This window comes from Microcebus murinus, chromosome 1, assembly GCF_040939455.1.
Source record: "Microcebus murinus isolate Inina chromosome 1, M.murinus_Inina_mat1.0, whole genome shotgun sequence".
Classification (NCBI taxonomy): Eukaryota; Metazoa; Chordata; class Mammalia; order Primates; family Cheirogaleidae; genus Microcebus; species Microcebus murinus.
In genome coordinates, this window is record NC_134104.1 from 14,962,967 (window position 1) to 14,990,802 (window position 27,836).

The window sequence follows — 27,836 nt, forward strand, 5'->3', positions numbered from 1 at the left end:
TCCCATTTTTATATTTTAAATATATACCCATTTAGGGATATTAACACTAAAAATTCAATTAATGAGATTCTTTTGTAGTTCATAAGCATGATGATTGGGTCTTCATTCGCATGTGTGAGATGTGCCTCCCTCAAACCTTGTTACGACATAGGCACATTACCCATCTGACTTGAACTTAAAAAATTAATTAAAAATAAATTTTTAAAAAAGACTCAATTAATGAAATATACCTAAAGATTCAGAGGAATCATCAATTGGAACAGTTTTTCCCTTTGTCCGTTTCTTTCCCATGGTGGCACTTTATGGATTACTTATTGACACAAAATAACAATCTAAAAAACAAGATAAAGTTAGCTTAACCAAAAAAAAAAAGTTTTATATTTCTTTTAGGAGATAACAATATAACTAAGCCACATATAATATTTTGCATGTTTATCACACTTTATAATTTACAAAGACCATTCACATATATCATCAAATTTTCAATAAGAACTCTAAATTAGATAGATGTATTGCTTCTGTTTTTCATAGCTTGGGAAACATTTTTAGCAAGGTTAAGAAGTTTTCAAAAAATGCAAAGGTCAGGAGTGAACCTTGGTCTTCTTATACAGATCTTGAAAGGTCTCAAAACTTGATACTACTAAGAATTTGACACCTCACTACGTAAATGTGGAATAGTTGTAGCACGTTTAAACCAAAGACTGATTTCCTTTCTTTCTAAGCTACCTTTCTTAGCTCTGTAGCCTATGCAAATTAAACTGATAATTTCTCTAAGAGAATTTTAAAATAGTTCTGAAAACAACCTCCTAAAGGGAATTAGAAAATTTGCAAAATAATTTCAAAGCCAAATATAAAAAGTGATGCAATGTTCTTCATTTTCCATGCCAGGATTTCCCATGGGTATTAGCTAAATGAGAACTGATTACAACTGCATTCTTAACTACTTACATTATATTATTGCCAAAACCAATCTGGAAGGCTATGACAAATCTAGCTGCACATCAAATCTTCATCTTTTTAGTCAACAATGCAAAATCAGAAAACATGAAGAGTACTGGAAATATATACAGGTATACTTAACTTTAAATAATAATGATTTTAGGGGGGAGGGGGATGGGTATATACATACATAATGAGTGAGATGTGCACCATCTGGGGGAATGGTCATGATGGAGACTCAGACTTTTGGGGGGAGGGGGGGAAATGGGCATTTATTGAAACCTTAAAATCTGTACCCCCATAATATGCCAAAATAAAAAAAAATTAAAAAAAAAATAATAATAATAATGATTTTGAAAAGTATTTTACATGCATTAGAAAAATTCATTCATGTCATATCTCTTAGATGACTATAATACTTATTTTACCTAAGATGTTTATTAAAATTCTGATTCAATAAATGGAGAGTAGGGCCTGGAATATATATTTTGAAAACATTTCCAGCAAATTCTGATAGTTGGCTGTCATCACTGCCCTGGCTTAGAATCTTAGAGGTATTCTTCTTTTATAATAGTTGTTGGTGGATTAGTGTAATTGAAGGTAAGTCAAAAAAGTTTGTATGAAAAATGAGTGCCACATGAAATAACCGGTAAGAACACCTTTCCAAATCTATAATCTAAAATGTTTACCAAAAAAATGAATGAACAAACAACGAAGGAACATGAAGTATATGGGTATATAAAGAGGTAAATTTTATGCATTTTCCCCCACTCTACAAATAACATTTAATATAACTTTAGAATTGTAGATTTTAGAAAGAAAATAAGAACCGCAATTTCTTGCCTCCAATCCAACTCCCTCTAATCTGTGCAACATTTCAATAATGCCATTTTTGTCACATCACTCTTGATTGAAAGCATTTAATAGTTTCCTAGTACACACTCCTGAACTTTGAGGACCTGAATTTGGTCCCAATTCTCTGGTGATCCTGACTCTCATTACTTCTCAACAACAACAACAACAAAAAACCACTAAAGTTATAATTGTATGGTGCTTTTGATCATCAAAACCCTTTCACAAACATTATTGCATCTGATTTTCATAACAACACTTTAAAAATGCAGATCTTTGGGTTCCAAGACCACCCTTCCCTCCCCACCAAATCAAATTCATCTCCTCAGTATACTCTACTCCACAACACTAGAATTGTTCTCCACACCTATCCAAATCTTACCAATCCTCCAAGCTCTTCATTTCAATGAAGCCTTACACAACCATGCTACTTTAAATAAACCTCTCTAGGCTGGGCGTTGTGGCTCACGCCTGTAATACTGTAATCCTAGCACTCTGGGAGGCCAAGGCAGGCGGATCGCTCAAGGTCAGGAGTTCAAAACCAGCCGGAGCAAAATAGAGACCCTGTCTCTACTAAAAAAAGAAGGAAATTAATTGGACAACTAAAAATATATAGAAAAAATTAGCTGGGCATGGTGGCCCATGCCTGTAGTCCCAGCTACTCGGGAGGCTGAGGCAGTAGGATTGCTTAAGCCCAGGAATTTGACGTTGCTGTGAGCTAAGCTGATGCCACGGCACTCTAGCCATGGCATTCACTCTAGCCAGAGCAACAAAGTGAGACTCTGTCTCAAAAACAAACAAACCTCTCCACTGAACTTCCCCAGAGTTTATAGTGTGCACTATTCATCCTGTCCCCTTATCAGATACTATAGTGAACTGCTTATTAAACCTTTAATCTGGACATATGTTATTTCTCTATCTGGAATCTGAAGTTCTGGAGAAAGAAATGGTTTTAGGCATAGCTTCTGGATTGCCTATAGCATCTAGCATAGCGTTAGTACACATTAGGTCAAGAAACACTTCTTGCGTTGAAATAGAAAAATAGAATAGTACCTGAGGCATAAAGGATGGTTATAAGGTGCAAAGGTAGGTGCATAAGAATGAAGCAAACAGGTTCTGGTGAAAAAAAGGGTGAAGAATGAAGCAGTCAGAAGTCTGCAGTAGTGAAGACAGCACTAGTAAATCTGGTTTGGGGATTGCAATAGCTTGGACGCCAAAGAAAAACTTGAAAGACGAACTGTAATTGCTGCAGACTGAGATCATAGTAGGTCATTCCAATGCTGTGGAAAGAGCTCCAGTAAAGTTTTGACAACTATAAGGTAACTAATGAGTCATAAGAAGAGAAATGTGATTGCCATCAGCTATAAAACTTCAATTTATAGGATTCTTCAGGTAGAGTCTTCGGATGAGAATTAGCGTCTTAGTCAAATTACTCTTTGCAGGACTCCACACAAAATTTAAATCAAAGCCAGTCTTGCCAGCTCTCACATTAATCCAATTCCCTTCTCTCTCTGCTCTCCCAGTCTTCCCCTGCCTACTCAGTTCCATTAAACCCGTAAACGTGTGGGAAACTTTGTCAGCAAGTGTCAAGTTTTGCACAGATTGGTCCTCTCCTAAGAGCATCCATTCGGACAGGTGACAGATCCTGCTTTTCCAAACAACCATATGGTCGCGGTTGCAAACCCAGGCCCAACTCGTAGGGTGCTCCCTGCCGCGCGCCACCCACCACTTGCTTGTCGCCTTCCACATCTCACCTCTCCTCCCCTCCCCTCCCTACCCCTTCCAACTGCTCGGCACCCACGGGGGATCCTCGGAGTCTACGGGGTCAAGAAGGGCGCCAGCACCGGCAATTCATTGGCCAGCTCCTGGAATTGACAAGACATGCAGCCAATGAGAAAGCAGTACCGGGAAGGAGCCGGGTAACATGCTCAAAAAGGGCCTTCGAGAACGAGGTTGGGGCGGAAAATTCGGGCTCTCCAAGCACAGGAAGTCAGGCGATTGGTGACTCTGAGTCAGTGGGGCCACAACTCACCCACGGCGACAGCGCCCATAACTGCATCACCCCTAATGGGCTTTGGGCTGAGCAGCCAGCTCCCTCTTCCTCGCGGTGACGAATAGAGAGCGTCAGAACTGAAGCCAGAGTGACCCTTAGAAATCAACAACTTCCGGGACGTGGCATTATGGGAAATGGCTCGGTCCCCAGTGTCCCCCAGCTGTGCGTTTGTTAATCTGCGCCTGCGCACGGCCCGCCCCGGAAGTCTGGGCGCAGCTACAGCGCAGTGTTTGCTTGTCAAAGACTTCCTGCTCAGGTGTTTGGCTGTCAAACACTTTTCCTGCTCAGGTGTAACTATGAAGTTATTTAATTTTTTTTTTTTTTTTTTATTTCAGCTGCCATTATGAGTTGGAATATGAAGTTATTTAAATACTTCTAAAATGTGGGTACCTCCTGGTGGTCTGAGCCTTTGAGTCTCCAGGACGGTTACCTTTCCTAAGCACGTTACATAGGAAGGCTGGCCAAGAGGAGAAACATTTAAATTTCTTTTAGTTCCCCTAATCCTGTCAACTTCTATAATTGACTATGTAAATTGTCTTGAATTATACTTACTGCACCACATCAGAATAAACAGGTAAAACTCTAGAGTGAATTTTAAAGCAGAACTGAAACATGGTAAAAGAGAAATTGCAGGAGGTAAAATGTTCAAACATTTGTTTATTCGTTGAAAATATTTTTCTCACTAACGTTGATTCTTCACTGAGGAAAAAAAATAATAATAAAGAAAAGTAAGAAAAATAAAAAATAAATGAAAATATTTAAGTGCACACTTTGTGCCAAGCCCTCTCTGAAATGAATTGCACATGGACCTCTCTTCCCTGGAGTTTTAATTTAATAGAGAAGACACAGTAATAGCTACCAAAAAAAAAATCAGGTCTCAGAAGAAAAACAGGCAAGGGCTGTAAACAGGTAATTCATCATAAAAGAACAATTGGTCATCAAATAAATGAAGAAATGCCCATCCTTACTAGTAATCAAATAAAAGTAGATTAAGATAGCAGCATAGTAACCCACCAAATTGGCCAGAGTAACAATTGGTTAAATTTGGGGGAAACTGGCTCTCCTGCCATTTACTGTTGAGACAATTTAAAACTTTCTTCTGGATGGGCGCGGTGGCTCACACCTGTAATCCTAGCACTCTGCGAGGCCAAGGCAGGCAGATTCCTCAAGGTCAGGAGTTCGAAACCAGCCTGACCAAGAGCGAGACCCCCCCCCCCCCCGTCTCTACTATAAACAGAAAGAAATTAATTGGCCAACTAATATATATAGAAAAAATTAGCCGGGCATGGTGGTGGCGCATGCCTGTAGTCCCAGCTACTCAGGAGGCTGAGGCAGGAGGATTGCTTGAGCCCAGGAGTTTGAGGTTGCTGTGAGCTAGGCTGATGCCACAGCACTCACTGTAGCCTGGGCAACAAAGTGAGACTCTGTCTCAAAAAAATAAAAATAAAAAAATAAAACTTTCTTCTCTGAGCTCCAGCCACACAGGCTCGTTTTGGTTTGGTTTGGTTTGGGTCCCTATTCTAAAATAGAGCCTTTGGGTCATGGTACTTTCCTACTTCCTCTGACTAGAATGCTCTTCCCCTGGATCTTCCATGGTCGGTATCTTATTTTCATTCTATTTGCAGAGCAATATAAGGAAAAGTTATCTGATCACTCACATCACATTTTACCCAGCAATTATCACTATCTGGTATTTTTATTTCAATTTTACCTATATATTTTCCCTCCTCATACATGCACAGAAATATGCAAATATAAGCTCTTTTGAGATATAAGACATATTTGTCTTGTTCGTGGCTATAATTCCATTACCCAGAAGTGCCTGGAACACAGTAAGTGTTTAATATTTACTGAAGAAATGTAGTCATTAGAAATTAAATACTGTGCAAGAATATTCACAGCAGCTTTATTCATAACAGCTAAACTGGAAACAGCCCCTCAAAACAAGAATGGAAAAAGTGGTATATTCATACTATGAAATATTACTATACAATCAAAAGAAACTGATACACACAATAACATAGATGAATCTTTTAAATATTATATCAAGTAAAAGAAGCCTTACACAAAACTACCTGCTATATGAATCCAACCATATGAAGTTCTAGAGCAGGCAAAACTAATTATGGTTAGAAAAAATCAGAACAGTGGTTGTCTCTTGTGGGAGTTGGGTGGGGACTGACTAGGAAGGAACATGAAGAAACTTTCTGGGGTAATGGTAATGTTCTACATCTTAATACGATTTGAGTTACACAGGTGTATGCATTTGTTAAAACTCAAATGCATATTAAGACATGCATTTTATTTTTATCTCAAAAAAACTTAATTTGAATTGCAATGATATACCTGATGATGTACCTAGGGAGAACTGTACTAATGTCTGCAATTTACTTTGAAATATATCAAAACAGATTGATCGGTTATGTGACAAAGCTGGTAAAATGTTATGATAGTCTCTAGATCGGCATTTTTTCTTTGAGACAGTCTCACTCTGTTGCCCGGGCTAGAGTGCCATGACATCATCCTAGCTCACTGCAACCTCAAACTCCTGGGCTCAAGCAATCCTCCTACCTTAGCCTCGGGAGTAGCTGGGCCTATAGGCATGTGCCACCATGCCCAGCTAATTTTTTCTATATATTTTTAGTTGGCCAATTAATTTCTTTCAATTTTTAGTAGAGACGGGGTCTCACTCTTGCTCAGGCTGGTTTTGAACTCCTCTGACTTTGAGCCATCTGCCCGCCTTGGCCTCTGGAAGGCCAAGGATGCTAGGATTACAGGCGTGAGCCACCGTGCTCGGCCTTGATCAACATTTCTTAATCTCAATACTGTCAACATTTTGAAACAGCAAATTGTTTTTTGTTTTTCTTTTGAGACAGAGTCTTGCTTTGTTGCCCAGGCTAGAGTGAGTGCTGTGGCATCAGCCTAGCTCACAGCAACCTCAAACTCCTGGGCTCAAGCAATCCTGCTGCCTCAGCCTCCCAAGTAGCTGGCACTATAGGCATGTGCCACCATGCCCGGCTCATTTTTTCTATATATATTAGTTGACCAATTAATTTCTTTCTATTTATAGTAGAGACAGGGTCTCACTCTTGCTGAAGCTGGTTTCGAACTCCTGGCCTCCAGCGATCTGCCCGCTGCGGCCTCCAAGAGTGCCAGGATTACAAGCGTGAGCTACCGCGCCCGGCCTGAAACAGCAAATTCTTTGTTGTAGGGGAATATCCTGTGCATTGTAAGAGTTGAGCAGCCTTCCTGGACTCTATCTACTCAATGACAGTAGCATCCTTCCAGTTTTGACAATCCAAAATGTCTCCGGACATTGCAAAATGGAGAGGGGAAAATCTTTTCTTCTTCTTCCATTCAGAACTGCTCCACTGCTTCACTGTAAATTCTCTCAACTTTGCTTTATGTTTGAAATTCTTCAGAATAAAAACTGAAGGAAAAAGAAGTAAATTATATGACTTTAAAAATGCTCATGAAATACCAAGTAGAGGATGCATTTTTTTGAAAGTTCGCAGTGATGATACCTAATATCAATGAACATCAGTATTTACAAATCGTATGACATTAAAATTAACCTGTGACATAAAGAAGAGTGTACTGCAAATAATTGGGTTGGGGGAAAAAAAAAACATTTCTAATTACTCTTGTGTTGGAATCTCCTTCAAACTGTCCTTTTATTACCAGGGATAAGTCTGTGCATTCACACGGTTAATCCCTCCTTGGTTATTGAACAATACCTAAGGCCGCCAAGGCCACCAGCCATTTACGCTCACGTGTCCCTAAAGTCTTCCAGCTCCACGGTTTAGAGACAAGGAAGATCATCATTGTATGGGAAAATATTAAAAATGCAGAATCTGGGACCCCATCCCTACCTACCGAATCGTGATCCGCATTTCAATAGGATCTCCGGGTCCGAGTTTGAGGAGGGTCACTTTAATGGCCCAATCCTTGTCCCAGAACAGTGCCTGCTATACTCGACAGTGGCAGCAGCTGAGAAATGACGATGGGGTTGGGATGGAAAGGTGTAAGAATGAAAACTCTGCGACTGAGAAGCAACTAGCGCGACCAAAGAAGTCCCTCAGTCGCTACAAACCCGGATGAAAACACAGCGCCGCATTCCCAGGCCTACAGGTCGGGCTGCTCTGACTTCCGGGCCCTGCAGCCTCGCGCGCGCGCATGCGCCTCCCGAGAGTGAGCTTTCTCAGTTCCGCTAGCCCGCCCCGCGCGGCGGTTTGCAAGCTTCGGGTCGCCGGACCCTGGAATTTTGAGGCTCCTCCCCTGGGAAAATTGAGTTGTCTGTGCAGCCAAGAAACCAGGAGTTACAGCAGCGAGCGGAGTACGACTCGAGGTGAGTCTTCCAACTGCTGGCACCACCGGTAAACGAGACAAGGATTTTCCGACGCTGTGGCGACCAGTACCACATGCCCGGAACTTGCCGAGGTGGTGACACCGCCTTCCTTCGCGCTACACATCCGCTGATTGGTGAGAGCTGACCCGGCGTTGTCCCGCCCACCCTGCCCGCTCTCTGAGGCCTTATCAGGTGTTAGGTGGCCGACGCCTGCGCGCTGGGGACCTAGGGGGCGTGTCCCTCCAGCCCTAGGCAGTTCTTTAAAAAAAAAAAATAGCGAGGAAAAGGAGTTATTTCACTTAGGAATCTCAAGTTTCAGTCAAAGTTGTTACAGCATTCTCTGAAATCTTGAGTCAGAAAATTATCTTGAGGGTCTTTTGGGGGACTGAAACCTCATCAACGAAAATAATTTGACAAATAAGTGACTTATAACACGACTCCCGTAGTTATCAGTTCAAATGTTCCTCCATCCCACACTTCTTTGGTAGTTCTATTTCATCTTCCAGACCCCACACTCAACAGGACCCCCCCCAACTTCTCTCACTCCCTAAGTGACTTTAAACAAATACATAGCTTTAAATAAGTGTTGATGACAAACAAAATTACATATCTCCAGCTAAATCTCTTACACTCCATAATGGTATACCTAACTGCCTGCTGGACATCTCTACTTAATAGGTGTCTTAAAAGAGACTTCATTATTGTTAGGTCCGGAACTGAGCGAGCGACAGGAGGCCTCATGTGTAGCAAAATGCTAGGTGTTTTGCTTTGTTTTTGTTTTTATATTTTTTGGAGCAGATGGGTGGAGGCAAAAAAGCATCCGCAAAAGAAAAGCGGAGAGCCTTGGTTGGGTTTTATAGAGGGTTTCTGAGGGGAGGGGGAGTAAGGAAGTGAGTGGGCCAGAACGACTGCTTGTAATTAATTCTTTTTCAAACAACCAGCTCCTAGGACACCTGCCCCAGTCACATCCATCCTTCAGCTCCGGCTGCCTCTTTATCAGGAGAGAGAGGGAGAGATAAACTTCATCCCTATGTAGGGGGGGGGTAAGGCCAGCTATACTGGCCGTAGCTGGCTGTTAGATTTACAACATCTGGGAATTCTCCAGACTCCTGCAGCTATTGTTTTACAAGCCTAAGTTTTGCATTAACCACATTCTGTCCTATACATACTTTTCGGGTTGGCTTCAGATTTCCCCATCAAAATAAATGGCAAATCCATTCTTTCAGTATCTTTTTTTTTCTTTCAAATTACAGATGGAGTGTGATTTCAGTATCTTAAAACCTAGGAGTCATTCTTACATATCTCATATAATTCATCAGTAAACCTTGTTGGCTCTGCTCTCTTTGTCCACAACCTGAACATTGCTCACCACCATGACCACTGCAAGCCTTATCCAAGCCACCATCATCTCTCTTCAAATCATTGCAGTGCCTGTCTGGCCTTCCTGCTTTCTGCTACAGTATCCGCCATAATAGCAAGTGTGGGTCTCTTCATAAGTCAAAACCCTCCAGTGGCCTTCCATATCTGTCAGGATAAAATCCAAAGTCCTGGCCATGCCTTACAAGTCCCAATGTAAACAGCCCCACATTTCCTTGCTAACCTCTTCTATAACCCTGTTCCCAGCTCACTCTGCTCTAGGCAGCTCATCATCTGGCACCCTTGAACATGCTCTCCCCTTTGCTTGGAACATTCTTGGCCAAGGTAAACACATAGCTTCTTTTTTCAGTTCAGTCTCTTCCTCAGAATTACCTTAGAAGAGGGCCTTTCCTAACAACCCTATTTACAATCTCAATTCCTGCTGCCCCACTGTTGTTTCTTATCCTTCAGGTTTCTTCATAACAGTTATCCACTGGGTGTATATATTTGTATTTTGATCTCATGGTCTCCTCCCACTAGATTAAACCTCTATTACAGCAGAGATTTTTCATTACTTTCATTCATTGTTTTATTCTTAGTGCCAAAGAAAACACTTGAGTATATTGGGTGTGCTTGAAAAACATTTGTTGAATGAATGACTAACAATAATAATAATAATAATAACAACAACAGAAAGCACTCGTATACCACTCTGTTGTCAGGCACTTTCCACACATTCTCATTTAATCCTCATAGCAACCCTCTTATTCCCATTCTGGAAATGGGGAGACTGAGGCATAGATAAATTAAGCCACTTACCTAAAGTCACACAATTGGAAAGTGGCAGACTCAGGAGTTGCACTTTGGCAATCTGGTAACAGAGTCCATACCTTAAACTACTGCAATAAAAAACAAAGTAAATTCACATCCTTTAATAATTACCTAATGTGGCCGGGCGCTGTGGCTCACGCCTGTAATCCTAGCTCTTGGGAGGCCGAGGCGGGCGGATTGCTCAAGGTCAGGAGTTCAAAACCAGCCTGAGCAAGAGTGAGACCCCGTCTCTACTATAAATAGAAAGAAATTAATTGGCCAACTGATATATATATAAAAAAAAAAAATTAGCCGGGCATGGTGGCACATGCCTGTAGTCCCAGCTACTCGGGAGGCTGAGGCAGGAGGATCGCTTGAGCCCAGGAGTTTGAGGTTGCTGTGAGCTAGGCTGACGCCACGGCACTCACTCTAGCCTGGACAACAAAGCGAAACTCTGTCTCAAAAAAAAAAAATAAAAAAAAAATAATTACCTAATGAGTTGTTCCTATATTTCTCAACTGCAAAACAGACTAAAAAAGATGTTTATGAAATTCTAAGTCTAGGAATTTTAATTTTTAAAAAAGTAACATCCAATATTTAAATTATGATAGCAAGTGAAAATAGTAGGATGTAAAATTATATGAAGTCAATGGTTAGTAGAGAAAACATTGTTATTAAAGGAGGGAGGAATGTTTGCAGTTCTAACAGTTATTTGAAAATGATAACTTGAAATTTTTAAAAATATTAATAAACATGTTAATAAAAAAATATCACCAAGGCTACCCACCATCTTCTATGAAGATGGTAATATTTAAACTACTTAAGTTAGATGGCAAAGCAAGGAATCCTGATCTATTCTGTGGAGAGGAGAGCTAATACCATTTGGCCTGGAAAAATATGTTCTGGAGTCAAGTAGGTTTGGAATACTCAGCATACTGAACATCCCTCTTGGAAGTTCACAGTGCATTTGGTCATCTAACAAGATTTTGAGAAGCGACATGTAAAAAGTGTGCCCATATAATCTGTTGTCCAAATAGGGTCATTTTTGTCTAGGATAAAACTAAGCTAGTCAAGACACTAGGATGACAGCCATAAACCAGGATCATGGCAGGCTAAGGAGGACCTATGGTTACCTTAAAGAAACCTGTTTAACTTCATTGTCATTCACCATTTCAAGAGCTTATTTAAGCACAAAATGTTTTCTGTGATTTTTTTCACCAGCATGGCATTGACACCCTAGTAAATAGTGTCTTAAGGACATCAGTTGATAACACACTGGCATTAGGAATGATGTAATGTTGACATTGATTTATACTTGGATCTGTGGAGACAGTTGAGTGTGTGCAAGAGTGCTGTTTATTTTCCTGATTCATGTTCCATTAATCCTAATGAATGCAACACCCCACCACATTTACTCATTCCCATAACACTTAGTGTGCTTTTGGCAGGACCTCATTGCAGTTACTGATCTGTCACCTGTGGATAATTTGCATTTCGTTTTAAGTGGAAGAACTTTGTTTGCTTTTCAAAAATTCCATACAATGAACTAGCTAAATTGTTGAACAAATACCATTTCCCGGTATTAAAAAAATGATCCAACTATATGGGATAAAATAAAGAAGACTTGAATAAAGGGAAAGACATATTCCTAAAGGACTTGATAATAGGTGATCCAAGTCAGCCTTTGTGAATCGGAGCCACTCTCAATGTGTTGGCATTTTGTGCTGTCAGGTCTTTAACAGCCAGATTGTAAACTGAGGATAAGTTCCCACGACTGAGTAGCTGTTAAGAGTGATCAACTTGCCTTTCCCATAGGAACCTAACACGTCCCCACTCCTTCTCAAGCTGCAACACTGGTGACCAACCACTGATTGTGTGACCTTTTTCCTAATAGACAGTCAGGGCTCTCTTGCCTACCTCGTTAGACCTCTGTTAAAGCAGCACATATGATCACTGTAATGAGTGTGGAGTGTGAATTGACAAAGAGACATTGCAGGGGTCCTCAAACTTTTTAAACAGGGGGCCAGTTCACTGTCCCTCAGACCGTTGGAGGGCTGGACTGTAGTTTAAAAAAAACTATGAACAAATTCCTATGCACACTGCACATATCTTATTTTGAAGTAAAAAAACAAACAGGCAAAAGACCCACATGTGGCCCGCGGGCTGTAGTTTGAGGACGCCTGCATTAGAGGCAGAGTCCAGGTAAGAAGAGTCAAGATTCTGGCAATAAAAAGACACACATTCACCTTTGAAACTTTGAAGAGACTGTTTGATAAAGGGATTGTTTACAAAGGTGTGGCCAGGTTTAAAGGAACCATTACTACCCCTAGGTCGTTAGGGTCTGCTTGAACCAGAGAAGGAAAGGCTGCCAGCAGAAGCTATGGTCTTCAAGGATTATAGCCATTGTCAGAATCCCACCAAAGCAAGGAAGTCATAGTAAAGAAATACCCTGGCCTCTTTGTCCTCCCATCCTCCTACTTCCTGCCAGAGCATTGTCTGAACCCAACACAAGAAAGGCAGAAGAGTCAAGTGCTGTATGCTATGGAGGTCAGCTGTCCAGAGTCCTGGGCAGGAAAAAGGACCAAGAATGGGATTAGGGGACAAACAAAATAACTAGCACAAGAGAAAATAATGCTAATGATGAGCCCCTGAATTAGGCCTTGGTAGTTGGAATTGTGAGAAAGGGGCAGGTTCAGGTTTATTCTGTTTTCCACATGTTCAGGGGGGCAAAGCCCCCACCACTAGTTATACCACTTTTCTGCCTGGAAGACCTTTCTTTCTGAAGCCCTCTGCACTACACCTCCTCTTCTACTTATCTAAGTTCTCTTCTTTCAAGGTTCACCTCAGATCCTGCTTCCTTCCTCATATCTTTCCTGGCGGCCCACTTCATTGATCAGGCCCTCATCTTAATCCCCATGATAATACCTTTAATGTTCATTTAACACTTAGCTTTTTTGTTATTGTTCAGTGTCTTATTAGGTATATATCCTGATCCTCAGACTAAATAGAAAGCTATAGGAAAGCATGAAGGATGAAGCTCCATGTATAGTACTGCTCAATAAATCCTATGGAGGATGAGAAGGAATACCATGAAGACACCACTGTCCTAAATAATTGTGTTTGATTCACAGAGTAAAATCTCTTTAAGAAGGTAAGCCAAGTTTTCTTTTGCAGCAATGAGACAGTACTCTTTATTTTTTTCCTACTGGATTTAGAAGTACTGCATGCTAATGATAAAACTTCCAACAATATAAGAGCGCACAAATTAGAAAGTGAAAGTCTTTTCCTTGTTCCCTCAATCCCTTTTAGCCAACTGTTGTTGGGTGAATTCACTTTCTGAGTATTTTCATGCATATGTGATCATGTAAGAGTAATATCATACTATTTATATTTCTCTGCAATCTACTTTTTTCAGGTAGCCATATATCCTGAACATCAATGTCAATATACATTTTTTTTAATAGAGATAGGGTTCTGCTTTGTTGCTCTAGGCTGGAGTGCTGTGGTATTATCATAGCTCACTGTAACCTCAAATTCCTGGGCTCAAATGATCCTCCCACCTCACCCACCTGAATAGCTAGGACTACAGGCACTCACCACCATGCACACCTAATTTTTTTTCATTTTTTGTAGAGATGAGGTTTTGCTATGTTACCCAGACTGGTCTTGAACTCCTGACCTCAAGTGATCCTCCCACCTTGGCCTCCCAAACTTTGGGATTGGAGGCATGAGCCACCATGCTCAGCATCAATGTACTTTTTTTATTGACCTCATAATATTCTACTTTTGGATGTATATTTATTAAGCTAGTCTTCCATAAATTATTTCTGTTATTTTTCTTATAAGCAGTGATGCAGTGAACATCTTTACATGTCTATATGCTGTCTGATTTATTTCTTAGGTAACCTGTATATGATTGAGATTTTTAAATCAGCTCTCCTTATAACAACTTTTTCCCCTGTGGCATTTACGAGGCATTATTTTTTTTTCTCTTTTGCTAAATTGCTAAGTTAAAATGTTGTAGGAATTTCCACTTTGGGACAAAAATGGAGTGTAGACATAACATATTTTTCCCTATTCTTTCTGCTAAGTACAACTAAGAATTTTGAACACTATACATAAAACAAACACAAGAAGACTCCAAAATGTAGAGAGAGGAGGACAGACTGGCTAGAGATTTGGGGACCAAAGGAAGGACATGGTGGTGACTTTTCTGAGTATGCTTTTTGCCTCAGATATCCCAGACTTGACACTAAAGAAACAGCAAGCCAGAAACATCAAGGGTGCAAAGTATAAAAAAATAAAGCCCTAACAAAAGCCTACTTTCTGCAACTAAAGGACCACGAAAGAGGCAGCCTAGCAAAACAGAAAACATTTAGACAACAATTGCTCTATACCAGGCAAATACCACAGAAAATACTGTGGTCCTGCACATATCCACACCAGCAAAGGGAACCCAGATTCCACCCTCATTGAACTTTACGAGGCACTTCAATCCCCCTAATCAGGATGGTATCAGAAAAGTCTGAGTAAGGACTCTGGCCTTTCCTTCCCAAAAGGCACTAACAAGGAAGGACCCCACCACAGTGTCAATGTCAGACCCATGTCAGGTCCATGTCAGACCACATGGGAGCCAGTACTTCCACCCTGATGCAGCAGTAAAAAGGCACCCTAGTGGAAAGTCAGAACTTTGACCACTGTCTGGCATTAACAAGGCAACCCCCCACCGTGGTGTCAATGGAGGCCAGCTGGGGAGTGATAACAAGGTATTACTGCTAGGGAGTTAACATTAGAGGCCTACTGTGGAGTCACATCTTCCATCTCCACCCAGCAATAATGAAGAGCCCCCTCTTCCCTACCTCAGATGCCAACAAAGAGTAAGTAGGGAAGCAGTGCTTCTACCCCACCTGGCAGTAACAAGGCAGCACCCCTTTCCCCGCTATTGGAGTATCAGGAAAAGCATACTAAAAGGGAAAATTTAATAATATCCAGAGTCTCCTAACATAATACCCAAAATGTAAAGTTTTAATGAAAAGTCATTCATCATACCAAGATCCAGGAAGATCTCAAACTAAATGGAAGAAAGCAATCAATACATGCCAGCACCAGGATGACAGAAATAATATAGTTTACCTGACAAAGATCTCAAAACACCTATCATAAAAAAAATTTTTTTTTTGAGACAGAGTCTTGCTTTGTTGCCCATGCTAGAGTGAGTGCCGTGGCATCAGCCTAGCTCACAGCAACCCAAAACTCCTGGGCTCAAGCAATCCTTCTGCTTCAGCCGCCCGAGTAGCTGGGACTGCAGGGATGCACCACCATGCCCAGCTAATTTTATATGTATATATTAGTTGGCCAATTAATTTCTTTCTGTTTATAGTAGAGATGGAGTCTTGCTCTTGCTCAGGCTGGTTTCGAACTCCTGAATGCTCGAGCATTCCACCCGCCTCAGCCTCCCAGAGTGCTAGGATTACAGGCGTGAGCCACCACGCCCAGCCATAAAAATTTTTTAATGAGCAATTACAAACACACTTGAAACAAATGAAAAAGTATATAGTCTCATCAGAGAAATGGAAGATATAGAGAAAAACCAAATGGAAATGTTAGAAATGAAAAATATAATAACCAAAATTAAAAACTCAGTGGATGGACTTAACAACAGAAGGAAGGGGATAGAGGAAAGAATCAGTAAACTGGAATATACAATAATATGAATTACTTAATCTTAATAGAAACCATAAATAAATAAACAGATTTTTAGGGATATGCAGGACTATAATAAAAGATATAACATTTATGTCATCAGAGTCTTAGGAGGAGAGAAGAAATAGGACAGGGTTGAAAAAGTACTCGTAGAAATAATGGCTGAAGACTTCTCAAGTCTGTCAAAAGATATGAACCTACAGATTCAAGAAGCTGAGCAAACTCCAAACAAGATAAACCCAAAGAAATCAATACCAGTACACATCATAACAAACTTCTAGAAACTAAATAAAAATAAAAAATTTTGAAAGCAGTGAGAGAGAAATGAAACTTACCTGTAAAAGAAGACAATTCAGGCCACGCATGGTGGCTGCTGCTTTGGGAGGCCCAATCGGGAGGATCACTTGAGACTGGGAGTTGAGATTGACCAGCCTGGGCAACATAGCAAGACCCCATTTCTACACCTATAGTCCTGATTAACTAGCCAGGAGTTTGAAGTTGTAGTGAGCTATGATGATGCCACTGCACTGTAGCCCAGATGACAGACCAAGACTCTGTGGAGAAGAAAGAGAGAAAGAGGGAGAGAGGGGAAGAGCGGGGAAAGGGTAGAGAGGAAAAGGGAGAGAGGAAGAAGGAGAGGGAGAGGAGAAGAAAACAAAGAAAAAAGAGCTTTAAAAAAGCTTTTTTAAAAAAACTTAAAGAAAAATTCTATGTTATAAACATGTCATTTTCACTACATTCTTTAATTTCAACGCAATTACCAATTTTTCTTGTTTTCTAAACTCGACAAAATTATTCTAATGCTTATGTAGAAAAAAATAAACATCTGAAAAGAACCAGGAGAATTCTTTTAAAAATTCTAGAGTGATGGCTATGAAGAGATGGAGTAGGAGCATTTTACTAACCCATCATAGTGATTTGAAGAATTGAGTTGTAGGGCATGATATTGCAGACAGAACAGTTTAACAAAACACATACAGGCATTTAATATATATTGAAGGAGGAGGCATTTCAAATGTATTATAAGGTATATTGGTACAAATGGCTAGCCAACTAGAAAAAGTTAGGCTGGGAACTTCTCCTACCTTTTAAGCCAAAGCAAATTCCATATGGATTGAATCTATTTAAATGTAGAAATAGAAAATGTAATATTCCAAGTTAAAAATAGAAGAATTTAAAAATAATCTTGGAATAGAGAAGTCCTTTCTAATCAGGGCATAAAATCCATAAAAGAAGAGCTAGGTAAGATCTCTTCTAGAAATGTATTAAGAATTTTTTTAAAAAAAGGAGCAGGGGGCTAAATACAAATTTTAAAGTATGGCAGCTTTCTGGAAGGCAGCTTGGCAATATCTATTAAAATTTGAAATGTTGTACCTGTTGATCCAACAATTCACCTCTACAAGTTTATCCCTGAATATACAATATTATATTTTACCACACTGTATAGATCAAAATAATTTCCATTATACAGTTCATATTAGCAAAAATATGGAAACAGCCTAAGTGCTCATCAGTAGGTAAAGAGTGCAACAAATTATGGCATGTCTATATGATTCAGTATGACAGGCAGCCATGAGAATGAGATCACTGTGTGGTGACAATGCATAGATTTCCAAAATATACTTGGTGGGGAGGTGAATAGAAAGTAGGAGGAAAAGAGTTTATATGATCCCCTTTGTATAAACTTTAAATATGTATACTATGTATACCTCACTCCATATATTTACATATTATGCCAGCATGTATTTTTCATATATGTATATGTATAATGCTTAAAATTTTTTCTGATATAAAACACCAGAAACTCTTAGCCTTGGATTAGAGACTCAGATGGGTGGGGGAGGAGGCCCCAAGCAGGAGACTATCTTCCTTTTTTAACATTCATTTACTATTTGAATTTTCTAACCTTGTACTTTTTGTTTGAATGTTAATGGATTACTTGAGCTATGGGATAATTTGATCTTTATTTTCCCTTCTTTACATTCTTCTCCTTAAAAACTAATAGACACTGATATTTACTTAAGAAGAAATTAACCACCCATATAACTAAATTCTCTTATTCTGTTCATTCTAGGTTTCCAATGTAAGTTGGTCATATGCTGTCTTCTGGCTATATTAGTGATATAGCTTTTTGACTATATAGTTGGTCTACTTCAATGAAATTCTTCATTGTGGTAGCTGAAGATGCCAGATCAACTCTCTAGATACAGAGGAATTTGGTGCCTAGTTATTATTAGGGTTTCATGGCTCTCACAGGATTGTCCCACATTTTTGGTCTTAGCATATTACATCTGAAAGTAGAATAATGGGGAAAGAGATTAAGTAATTTTCACAATTTATGAAGAAATCTATTACATTTTTATTATGTATCCATGTTAATCTATTAAGTTCTTTCAAGATTGTGTATGTAAATTGTCTCTTTTCTCTTTACCTCCTTAGAAACTTATGGTTGTCCAAAAATGATTGAGATAGAGCAGGCGGAGGCCCAGCTCTCTGAGTTAGACCTGCTAGCCAGTATGTTCCCTGGTGAGAATGAGCTCGTAGTGAATGACCAGCTGGCTTTAGCAGAACTGAAAGCTTGTATTGAAAAGAAGACAATGGAGGGGCGTTCTTCAAAAGTTTACTTTACTATCAATATGAACCTGGACCTGTCTGAGGAAGCAATGGTAATTCAATTTTATATTTGGAAGAACTAAAATGTGTCGTGGTTTAAAATAGCACTTAGGGCCGGGCGCGGTGGCTCACGCCTGTAATCCTAGCACTCTGGGAGGCCGAGGCGGGCGGATTGCTCAAGGTCAGGAGTTCAGAACCAGCCTGAGCAAGGGCGAGACCCTGTCTCTACTATAAATAGAAAGAAATTAATTGGACAACTAATATATATAGAAAAAAATAGCCAGACATGGTGGTGCATGCCTGTAGTCCCAGCTACTCGGGAGGCTGAGGCAGTAGGATTGTTTGAGTCCAGGAGTTTGAGGTTGCTGTGAGCTAGGCTGACACCACAGCACTCACTCTAGCTAGCCTGGGTGACAAAGTGAGACTCTGTCTCAAAAAAATAAATAAATAAATAAATAAAATAAAATAGCACTTAGGGCATTTTTCTTCTTCTTTTTAATCAGGTGATGTTTTCTATAGCCTGTATTCTTCCCTTTAAGTACCCTGCAGTTCTGCCTGAAATTACTGTCAGGTATGTTATAGGCACTCTTGCCAACTTTAGAGGTCAAAATTAATCTGAGAGTAAAAGCAATGCTCAAGTTTTTCTCTTCCAAGAAAATTGATTTAATTTTTTCCCATATCTTTTCCATCAGATCAGTATTATTAAATAGATCCCAGCAGACTCAGCTGAACACAGATCTGACTGCATACCTGCGAAAGAACTGTCTTGGAGATGTCTGTATATTGAATGCCACAGAGTGGGTGAGAGAACATGCCTCTGACTATGTCAGCAAAGATATCTCATCTACCCCCATCACAGGAAGCACAGTCCAGTCAGTCGATCTCATCCTCACCAGACTCTGGATCTATAGCCATCATATCTACAACAAATGTAAAAGAAAGAATATTCTGGAATGGGCAAAGGAGCTTTCCCTGTCTGGGTTTAGCATGCCTGGGAAACCTGGTGTTGTTTGTGTGGAAGGCCCACAAAGTGCCTGTGAAGAATTCTGGTCAAGGTTTGCTTTCACATTTTTTATATATCATGTCAATAATTTTAATACTAAACAAGTCATAGTCATGTGCTACATAGAGATGTTTTTGTCAACAATGGACTGCATATATGACAGTGGTCCTGTAAGATTATAATGGAGCATACATAGGAACCTGATATATAGCACTTGATATTGGCATTGCAGATCAAGTAGAGGAAATGATTGACATTCAGTAATGGCGCTGAGGCATTTCACATGGGTTTTCCATGTGAAAAATGTATACCATCTAGATCCGTGTAAGTATGCTCTATGAATTTCGCACAATGACAAAATAGCCTAAAGATGAATTTCTCAGGATGTATCCTGTTGTTAAGTGATGCATGACTGTACTAGAGATGTGTAAATAAGTATATCCTGGGAGTTGTATTAATATTTTTATGGGAATTCAATCTCAAGTCAGTGAGTAAGGCATAAATCCTATATGGTAAGCATTTTTCCCCTCACCTGCCAAGTGCACATAGGAGACATTGTGTAAATACATGTTGAATGGAGCCTCTGCCCAGGACCCTGTCTACCATCCCATCTATTTCCATGGATCTGATTCTTCCTCAACTTAGTGATGTCATAAACTGTACACCCTGTGAAACAAGGGACTTTCTGGAAGCATTAGAATTGCTGCCAGTCTTCTCATTTGTCTACTGATATCCTACATGAGTTTCTGCTAAGGTCCTTCAGTAATTTGAGATTCAGCCATTTTCTACATTTTTAATATACTGATATGAGACATTAATAAGGGTAATAAATGAGTTTGGGGATGGGATTATGACCAGAATCACATTTGGTTAAAATAAATTCCTGTGAGATAAAATCAGGTTTTTTACTTCTAGAATAAATCTGTTTTATAACTTCTGCTTTCAGTGCTTTAGAATACATAACACATTTTGATAATTTTTTCTTTGAAAATTTCTTTTCAGACTCAGAAAATTAAACTGGAAGAGAATTTTAATTCGCCATCGAGAAGACATTCCTTTTGATGGTACAAATGATGAAATGGAAAGACAAAGGAAATTTTCCATTTTTGAAGAAAAAGTGTTCAGTGTTAGTGGAGCCAGAGGAAACCACATGGACTTTGGTCAGCTGTATCAGTTCTTAAATACCAAAGGATGTGGAGATGTTTTTCAGATGTTCTTTGGTGTGGAAGGACAATGACTGAGTAGAAGAGTAGTTCAAAGTATTTTGGCCTTTTGATTTTTTCCCCCACTTTTTCTTTAAAGATTAAGTAATCTTATCTTAGCTCCATTGTAGAATGCAGGGGAGAAAAACAAGAAAAAGTAGTATAGATGGAATGTATCTGTTAAAAACGTCATGATTGAAAGCAGAACTGAGTTTCAAATTACAATCTTAAAATTATTGATAGAAATTTCTTGACATAATAAACTACCCATTTTGAAAGAGAAATTATCTGTGAAGGTAACATTGGTGTCCAACTTGACAGTCATTCCCACCCCCCTTATCCCTTACCTGCCTCCACTATACAACCTGGAAAAACTAATTGCCCATCCTCTTAGTCTCTTTTACAGCTACAGGTGGCCTCCGGATTTCTGGGAAAACTTGTGCTTCCTGATTAAAGTGATAGATGCAGCTAGGCCACCTCTTCCAGCTCTTTCTGAAGTAACAGCTGGAGCTGGAGTAGTGCTCTCAACCACAAGGGAAGGAAGGGCCAAGAGAACCATTCTTGGTGGCTAGGCCCCACATGTTGAGCTGCTGACCCTGCCTATCTCTAGAGGTCTTATTAGGAAATAAAACTAGTTTTTATTTAATTTCTAAGCTCTTTATTAGTTAAAAGGTAGTTTATCAAATAGTTTTTTTTCAAAGCTTTAGTTTTGCATGTACCATTTAATATACAAATATGTGAAGTTTTTCTTAAATGGAACTTGCACTTCATCTCTATTTTTACGAACTTATGCTCTACACCTGTTCTTTGGCTTGCCTCACAGAAGGATGAGGCATGAGTAGAACATGAACTTTGTTTTAATAGGCCTCAAAATTTCATCACATTAGTAACTTAGAGAATTCATTTTTGGCAAATTATATTTAGACAAATTTTTCATTCTGGAAGTAGCTTTCTATAAATTTATTTTTGGCAAATTGACCTAGAGGCAAACAAAATACTACTTGGTTTTTGAGGCCCTCCATAAATCAGTTCCAAAAGAATTCATTAAATATTTACTAATGGCTACCACTCAGGTTCCTACCACGTGTTGGATACTTCTTAAAGAGTCAGACTTGGTTGGGGGAATGAAGTTGGGGTGAGATATGATACATTGTTTATCTTAGTAAAAAGTCGGAGGCAAACTATGTCCATCACTAAGTGAATCAATAAGTCAAATAGAGCATATGATATGTAATACAGTGTATTATAGCAGTCACAGAAAGTAAAACGGAACAAGGCAATGTAGTAGATCTTATAAGGTGTTTAAACACAAATGAGAATCAGAATGGTATTTGTAAAGCACAGTGCCTGTATTGGATGAAAGTCCTTAGATTTTCTGCCCACCTCCATTGGCTCTGTTAGTTGCCCTGGAAATCCCAGTTCTTCATTGACTGCCATCCGACAGCCAGATGGACTGGCTGTGTGTCTAGAGTTTCTGACTCCTCCAGCTACCACCGGATTTGGATTAAATACCCCACAGAACATGGTATCTGACATCCCTAGAGACCACCAAAGGGAGCAGACAATGCATGTATTACTTTATTTTTATTTTTTTTACAAGCCTGGAATTTAATGGCTTTACCAATAAAAGAATTATACACAGACAGTCCCTGCTTTATAATGCTTCAACTTGGATTTTTCAATTTTACAATGATTTTGTCACCATATTCAATGCATTTTTGACTTATGGTATTTTCAACTTACAATGGATTTATCAGGGCATAATCCCATCATAAGTTCAAGTGCATCTGGATTTAGGATGGTTCAACTTAAGATTTTTCAACTTTGCATGTATTACTTTAAGTAGAAATAAACTGCTATAACTTTATCAGTCTTTGTACATTATCTTAAAAACCACATTGCTATGTATAATACATAAGATCTCAAATGTAACATAAAAACAGAATGTAATAAAGTAGCTTTATAAATTTTCTCCCTTGAGTCAGACCTCCTGTCAAATTTAGACACTTAAGATTATTAAGCCACAGTAAGCAAGAGAAGTACAGATTTTCAAATCTCATGATTAGCAAATTCTTTGGAAAATCGATAAACTGTAGTTAAATGTTACAGTTTAAGCAATATAGCTTTTTAAATTTGTTTTTTACTAACCACTATACTAACAAGGAGCAATATGGCTTCCTTAGACATCGATGATTATATACTTGATATGTAGACATCTTTAAATATAAAATTGTTCGGTATGATTGCATGTGTATTTGTTCCACAATGACTATTTGTCAATGTCTAATACATACTTTGAACTGGAATCATCCACAAAAAAATAATGATAAATCCTGAAAAACAGGCCGGGCGAGGTGGCTAACGCTGTATTCCTAGCACTCTGGGAGGCTGAGGCGGGCGGATTGCTCAAGGTCAGGAGTTCAAAACCAGCCTGAGCAAGACCCTGTCTCTACTATAAAAATAGAAAGAAATTAATTGACCAACTAATATATATATATATTAGTTGGTCAATTAATTTCTTATATATATTTTTATATATATATAATTTCATATATATATATATATATATATAAATATATATATATATATATAAAAATTAGCCGGGCATGGTGGCGCGTGCCTGTAGTCCCAGCTACTCGGGAGGCTGAGGCAGTAGGATTGCTTGAGCCCAGGAGTTTGAGGTTGCTGTGAGCTAGGCTGACGCCACGGCACTCACTCTAGCCTGGGCAACAAACCGAGACTCTGTCTCAAAAAAAAAAAAAAAAAATCCTGAAAAACAATTAGTCTCAAGTCAAATTATGTTTAAAAGTTATGTTTTCTAAAAAAAAAAACAAAAGTGTGGGCAGGAAACTTTGTCCACATGTCAATTTTTATTTGTAAAAGTAATGGCTATACAAATAATATTCTTCAAGTTTTAAAAAACAAAAGTCAAAAAAATCTAAAGTTATTCCCACAAATCCAAACTAGCTGAACTTTAGTCAAAGCCAGTCTTGTCATCCGCACATTAACTTGATAAATCAAACTGCATTTTCTTTAAAAAAAAAAACACCTGCTACAGTGCAGAACTCATGATTACTTTTAAGCACTTAAAAACTATTGCACAAAAAAAAAAACAAAAACTATTGCACAGCCATTTTTTAGAAAGATGTTTATCAGGAAAAGCCAACAAAATAAATCATTGGTGGAATTCCATAAAAGCTGCAAGGCAGCTAAGAGTTAATAGCATTTAACGGCAGATGGACGTATTACTTCACTGCCCCCACCCCAGCAATGACTACAACTACTTAGAACCGAGTCCATAAAAATTCAGCAAAGGTGCACCACGAGCCTTCCACCTGAGCACAGTCTGTCAATCTGATGCCATCGGGTGGGGGAGGGATGTAGGTCTTAATGTCCTCTGCCATCACCGCGAAATGTCAAAGGCGGACTCCTGCGCGGCGCAGAGCTGGGCGAGGGAAGACTCCAACTCGTCGTGGAAGCCGGTCGCCTGGCTGCTCACGGACAACTTGGTGCCGTGCGGCTCCAGGGTGCTCTAGGGCCGTGACTGACAGCTAGGACTTCTCCAGGGCCCTCAGGAGCTCCCAAACTCCAGCGCGCTCCACAAGCACTTTCAGAGATAAGACAAAAGGCGCTTCCGGCGTGACCCGGAAGCACTAACTGGTCGGCTAGCTGGGTGTTGTGAGCGTAAGGGCTGCTGGGAAGGTCGCGTTATGGCGGCTGCGAGCGATGGGTTTCGAGTCTGGGCAAAGGCCTCTGATCCCAGGCTTGAGTGTTCAGTTGCAGACTCGCCCCGTGCGAGGCTTTGATGCCGATATGGACTTTTTTTTCTCTCACATTATCTTTTGGGAAAATGGCGGTCTGAAATCTCTTGGGATTTCCCAGACGTTGCTGCAGTAGGAGAATTAGAGGAATGGTGCTTCCTGGGACCTGGGTGGTGCCTTCAACGTCCAGGGTGTACCCCGATTTTAACCAGGGAATTACCGAAATAGAGGCTTACCATTTTTTCCCTTCGGAAGCATTTGGCATTTCAGATTTTGTAAACCTACTCTCCACTGCCCCTACCCCCAACAAATTATATATTAATAAATATATATAATACATTTTCATTAGAAAAGACGGTCATTATAGAAAATGGGTTGTAAAATTACCCATAATCCCGTGTCCAAGAAAACAACACTAAATTTTGGCTTTACACTTTATTTTCTAGTATCTCTGACATGCGTGTTTACGTGGGATTTTCTTTTCTTTAAAGAAATTATACTGACCATGTTGTTTTGTATCTGCCTTTCATTTAGATTATAAACATTTCTATGACATTAAATAATTTTTCAAGAACATTTTAAAGATTGCATTGTAGTTGGTTGAATAAGTGTCCTGTAACTGACTTCAGCAAGTCACTGTTTTGGTCATGAGGTCATTTCGGTTTGGGGCGATTTTTTTTGGTTTGTTTACATCAACAAAGCTGTGAGCATCCATTATTATCTCTTTAGGTTAGATTTCTAGAAGTGAACATTCGCACTTAGACCTGCAATTGCGTTGCCAAATTGTACTTGTGAAAAGTTGAGAAATGAAAATGGAGATGCGTCTGAAATTTCTTTTGCCCCAGATTATTTCCAACATTGATTATTGTTTTGCCCATTTAATAAATTAAAAAATGTTACATCATTGTATACTATCTTCATTTGATTTTTAGTGTGAGGTTAACTTTTTTGTATATACTGGTCCATTACATTTCTTTTGTCATGAATTGCCTGCTTGTGTGCCTTACTTGTTATATTTATATGGGTATCCTTAAAATACTTGTAAAATATTTTTGACATTATGCATTTTAACCTGTAGTTAATGTTACAGGTATTACCCAAATGTGTCTGTTTTTCCTGACAAAAAAATCCAACACTTTTTAATTTAACGTATTTAAATCCATCACTCTTTTTTTATGGTTTTCTCGCTATAGAGCATTGACTGGGAAGGCTTTCCCCTCCTCTACGGTAATTTTGATATGTACCTATATAACCTTGTAATAACCTTGTTTTTTGTTTTAAAAAATCTTAGTGTGAAATAGGCATGTAACATTTATTCTATTTATCTTGCTATGAAATATTTACCCTGTTAAGAAAGGTAAAATGAATAAAAGGATGAGCAGCCAAACATACGCTGGGGAAAAGAATCCCTTTTCAATAAATGGTGCTGGGAAAACTGGATAGCCACCTGTAGAAGGCTAAAACAGGACCCACACCTTTCACCTCTCACAAAAACCAACTCACGCTGGATAACAGACTTAAACCTAAGGTATGAAACTATTAGAACTCTAGAGGAAAAAGTTGGAAACACTCTCCTAGACATCGGCCTGGGCAAAGAGTTTATGAAGAAGTCCCCAAAGGCAATCACAGCAGCAACAAAAATAAATAAATGGGACATGATCAAACTACAAAGCTTCTGCACAGCCAAAGAAATAGTCATGAAAGTAAACAGACAACCTACAGAATGGGAGAAAATTTTTGCATCCTATGCATCCAATAAGGGACTGATAACTAGTATATGCTTAGAACTCACGAAAATTAGGAAGAAAAAATCAAATAACCCCATTAAAAAGTGGGCAAAGGACTTGAACAGAAACTTTTCTAAAGAAGACAGAAGAATGGCCAACAAACATGTGAAAAAATGCTCAACATCTCTAATCATCAGGGAAATGCAAATCAAAACCACAATGATATATTACTTAACCCCAGTGAGAATGGCCTTTATCAAAAAATCTCCAAACAATAAATGCTGGCGTGGTTGCGGAGAGAGAGGAACACTCCTACACTGCTGGTGGGACTGCAAACTAGTTCAACCTCTGTGGAAAGCAATATGGAGATACCTTAAAGTGATACAAGTGAATCTACCATTTGATCCAGCAATCCCATTGTTAGGCATCTACCCAAATGATCCAATGACACTCTACAAAAAAGACACCTGCACTCGAATGTTTATAGCAGCACAATTCATAATTGCAAGGCTGTGGAAACAGTCCAAGTGCCCATCAATCCAAGAATGGATTAATAAAATGTGGTATATGTATACCATGGAGTACTATTCAGCTCTAAGAAACAATGGTGATATAGCACATCTTATATTTTCCTGGTTAGAGCTGGAACCCATACTACTAAGTGAAGTATCCCAAGAATAGAAAAACAAGCACCAGATATATTCTCCAGCAAACTGGTATTAACTGAGTAGCACTTAAGTGGACACATAAGTACTACAGTAATAGAGTATTGGGCAGGTGGGAGGGGGGAGGGGGAAAATGGGCATTTATTGAAACCTTAAAATCTGTACCCCCATAATATGCTGAAATAAAAATAAATAAATAAATAAAAAGCAAGAAAAAAAAGAGAAAGAAATAACCCTTTACAGTGTAGTTGAAGTCCACTTGTGTACTTTCGCTTATTGCAGTCTTGTTCCTTGGCAGTCTTAGAATTGACATAATGCTAATAGCTATTATGTATTCAATGCTTACCATGACTTATGCAAAATCTTTTTCAAGGACTATCTAATTTATCTTTACACAATCCTTTGAGATACATTGTTACCTCATGGAACAGATGATAAAACTAAGAATCAGAGAAGTAACATGGCCTATTTGCAGTTAATCAGAAGAAGAGCTGGGCCAGAAACTCAGATGGCATGAACCCAGAACCTACTTCTGAGCCATTGACATATACAATCTCTTATCATTTTCCCATTATTTCATTTTTCTGTACAGAAGTACCAAATATATATTTATCTTTTATGCCCTTTAGTAAACGTTTTGCAGTTTTTTTTGTTAGGGTGGAAAGCCCCTTTCTGTTTTTATATAGGAACTGTAGGTTTTATTATTTCCTTCTTATGGAATGTATTTTATTGCTACTGGGAATATACTCTTTTCTATCACATTTTATAACTGTTATTGCTGGTCTAATCAATACTTATATTGTA

General features: G+C 39.1%; 2 protein-coding genes and 1 non-coding gene across 8 annotated transcripts in view; 2 read left to right on the top strand and 1 right to left on the bottom strand.

Annotated features, from left to right (window-relative positions):
- The window catches only part of USP16 (ubiquitin specific peptidase 16), a 30,272-nt gene extending 22,228 nt beyond the window's left edge, over positions 1-8,044 (bottom strand). For 2 of the 6 annotated variants that reach the window (XM_012764473.2, XM_012764471.2), the window contains exons 1-2: positions 3,824-4,002; positions 231-332 (exon numbers count right to left, since the gene is read on the bottom strand). In XM_012764473.2, coding sequence (XP_012619927.2) covers positions 231-291 — 61 coding nt within the window. In that variant the 5' untranslated portion in view covers positions 292-332; positions 3,824-4,002. Of the gene's footprint in view, positions 1-230; positions 333-2,844; positions 2,908-3,823; positions 4,003-7,720 lie in introns of those variants that run through there. The other 4 variants (XM_012764475.2, XM_012764474.2, XM_012764472.2 and 1 more) reach the window with 3 other exon arrangements.
- Positions 67-170, top strand: LOC142875477 (small nucleolar RNA U13). The gene has a single exon (XR_012922831.1). It is a non-coding gene; the product is annotated as a small nucleolar RNA U13 (small nucleolar RNA).
- Positions 8,045-8,072: 28 nt separating the features above from the next.
- RWDD2B (RWD domain containing 2B) lies at positions 8,073-21,163 on the top strand. Its single transcript, XM_012764466.3, has 6 exons — positions 8,073-8,192; positions 13,338-13,509; positions 18,501-18,727; positions 19,178-19,245; positions 19,367-19,729; positions 20,680-21,163. The coding sequence occupies exons 3-6, from the start codon at positions 18,521-18,523 to the stop codon at positions 20,912-20,914; spliced, it is 873 nt and encodes a 290-aa protein (XP_012619920.2). The 5' UTR covers positions 8,073-8,192; positions 13,338-13,509; positions 18,501-18,520; the 3' UTR covers positions 20,915-21,163.
- The last annotated feature ends 6,673 nt before the right edge of the window (positions 21,164-27,836 follow it).